Here is a 2676-nt window from a genome sequence, read left to right as displayed (position 1 = left end):
GCCATTACACTCAAGCCCTACAATCACATCCCTCTACTATAGGTCTCGGATAAAACATCTTCTTAGAACTCAAATGAGAGCACTATAGAAGGAAATCGATCCGATCCAAGGTCTATTTTAGTAATATTCTCGTACAAAGGAAGTGAGTAATGTCCTTCAGCACGAGGAAGTGGTAGCCACAATAATGAAAGGGTAAGATCTGTTTACCCTTTATTGTTTTGTAAGTAAGAATGGACCGCTTGTTGATTAGGAGATCTTTTTCCATGCTGGGCTTCATGCTCATTTGGTAGACAATTCTTGACCACGAAGTCAAACTTAAAGATATTCTACGATGTGGAAGAACTAGCAAATATTATGGTACAAGTCATTCGTGCCGAGAGTGAGATAGAGGAAATACGAGTGAGGTTTGTCAATAAATAGTTGAAATGGTGGGGTCACTCAAAAAAGTGTGAATGGCGAAATTATAATAGATGTTGATGCTAAATGCAAATGCTGAACCAAGCCGAAGAGATCTTGATTGATGACTATCTACAAAAAGGAGAAACAGGGAGCAAGCCAAGAAGTCGCTTTGATCCTACCGAAAAGCTCATGGACCGTTTCCCTGGCTCCTCATTGCCATCCATGGAAACACCTGTGGTCAATGGCTTTGAGCCTTCATTTTGGTATTCAATCTGGCTTTGACCTTGCTGTAAGGCCATGAGATTCTTGGGGCTGAGAAGCTGCGACTGCTCGCTGATTGTCGTTAGCATTCTCGAGCCACTCAAGCTAGATGCACCAGTTGGCCCTGATGATTGCTGTTGTTGTTGTTGCTGCTGTTGCTGCTGCTGCTGCTGTTGTGGAGGCTACAAAGAGAGAAGATTGACTTCATTAAGTTAGCCATTGGCACTAGCAAATCTCAAGCGAGCGAGTGATGTGTTGGATGGCCTTAAGCAAATCAAAACCCCAGGCCACGAATGGATGAATGTTTGGGTGGCTGCTTGGTTGCTTGGTAGGTCATATTTTGAGAGTGAGGGGTAGTGATGCGGGTGTCCCCCAAATTCCAAGGTTAAACGAGGCTATGTGGATTGGGAGAGGGAAGTGATGTTTTAAACAAAGGTTCTGGTGGAGGTGCAATATGGCATACTTTTCTTCTAGTACTTTTTATTCGAACGTTTAAGTAAGTCGTGGTACCAGCAAACCAACGGACTTGCTAGTGTCAGTGATGCAAATTTGGCGCTTCAAACTCGTTCTACCGAAGCTGACCTTTCTTCATCGCGTAAAAGAAGGGTCAGCTTCACAGAAGTGCTAATTTTGAATCATTGGCATTGGTACCAGCAAACGAGCGTACCTGCCAGAGCTTGCCTAAACGTCCTCATACAGCCCTTAATTGGTTATCGAGGATGAGACTTCTTGACAAAAGAAAGGAAACTAATCATGGTCGCTTCGCCATTGGCGTTGTTCCATCCTACCAACTTTGCTCGATATACCCTGCCGGCATTCTTCTCATCAAACCTCACTTCCAGTTCGATCACCTGATCGCCAAGGACTCAAGATTGTCCCGAGGACATTGGGAAGAACTCAGAACGGAAGTCGACGGGAAACTCGAAAAGAAAACTTACGGGAGCAACTTGAATAATGTTGTCATGGCTGACAGTTGTGCCCATGCCATCAAGGCTGGGGGGTCTGTGGCACTCGTTCACGATTTTCATTTAATTAACTCCATCTCTATGACATGACACGGAAGGGAATGGCGTCTGGCTGATATCATCACTGATATAAGAATGCCAAACAACCCACTACTCTGTCTTTGATAGAACTTTAGGGCACCGGCGTCGCTCTACCTACTTGCACGTTTGGAGGCAGAATATTTTTCCATAAAGGCCACGAAGTACTTTGAACTAACAACCGTTAGGTGAGGCTGACTCGTCTGTTGATTGTTTGGCGTGCCAAACGACATCAAGGGTTTAATAGCGGTACCTGTGTGGTACAAGAAGCGAATGTACTCGTATGTGTTTATCCCTGCTAATAGTGGGGTGAGACCTGAGTATTGACCCATGGTTCTGAAACACGCCACCCAATCACAATCAAGGTGTTCTTTTCTGTGTACTTTGACAACTACCAATCTCATGGCTCATCAAGGTGAAACGTACGTAGTGTGGCTGGTAGGCCATGAGCAAACGAATTCGGGGAGATTACGGTGAATATTTTATGAAAACCAATCGATAACAATTTAAAGCAATAATTTCGTGCGCTAGCCCGCGTGCACAACTCGAATCCTCGGTCTTAACAATAGAAAAATACATGGAGGTATGTAATTTTAGCCGTAATTGACCTCCTTTTTCTCCAAGTATATCGAACTTTGATTCCAAAGGGTTCCAAAAAGACGAAGTGAATACCTAACTCACCAGGCTTTCCATGATGAATCAACACTTGTTGTTTTCCCCAGTTTCCTGACAGACAACTTGGTCGTCTTTTCTTGCTCAGCTTTCCCACTCCACCCCAATACTTGGTCTTATCAATATTCAATTTCCTGAACAATGGCACATAGCAGACACACCAAAGTGAAACACCATTACAAGAGGCGAGACCGACCCTTGTCAAACAACTGGCAGAAATTCATGCCACAACTAATAGAATGGAGTGGTTCTCCTAATTGCTCTAAAACATTCTTGCCCTTCTCTGCTCAGGTAACGCTAA

At 44.1% G+C, this 2676-nt stretch overlaps 1 protein-coding gene across 1 annotated transcript in view; it reads right to left on the bottom strand.

Moving 5' to 3' along the window:
- The window catches only part of LOC131878787 (small conductance calcium-activated potassium channel protein 2-like), a 56805-nt gene extending 54129 nt beyond the window's left edge, over positions 1 to 2676 (bottom strand). The window contains exons 1-2 of the mRNA XM_059224909.1: positions 2385 to 2676; positions 579 to 842 (exon numbers count right to left, since the gene is read on the bottom strand). Coding sequence (XP_059080892.1) covers positions 579 to 842; positions 2385 to 2396 — 276 coding nt within the window. The 5' untranslated portion in view covers positions 2397 to 2676. The remainder of the gene's footprint in view (positions 1 to 578; positions 843 to 2384) is intronic.

This window comes from Tigriopus californicus, chromosome 4, assembly GCF_007210705.1.
Source record: "Tigriopus californicus strain San Diego chromosome 4, Tcal_SD_v2.1, whole genome shotgun sequence".
NCBI classification, from domain to species: Eukaryota; Metazoa; Arthropoda; class Copepoda; order Harpacticoida; family Harpacticidae; genus Tigriopus; species Tigriopus californicus.
Note: the sequence above shows the minus strand (reverse complement) of the source record. Positions and strands in the feature narration are given on the sequence as shown.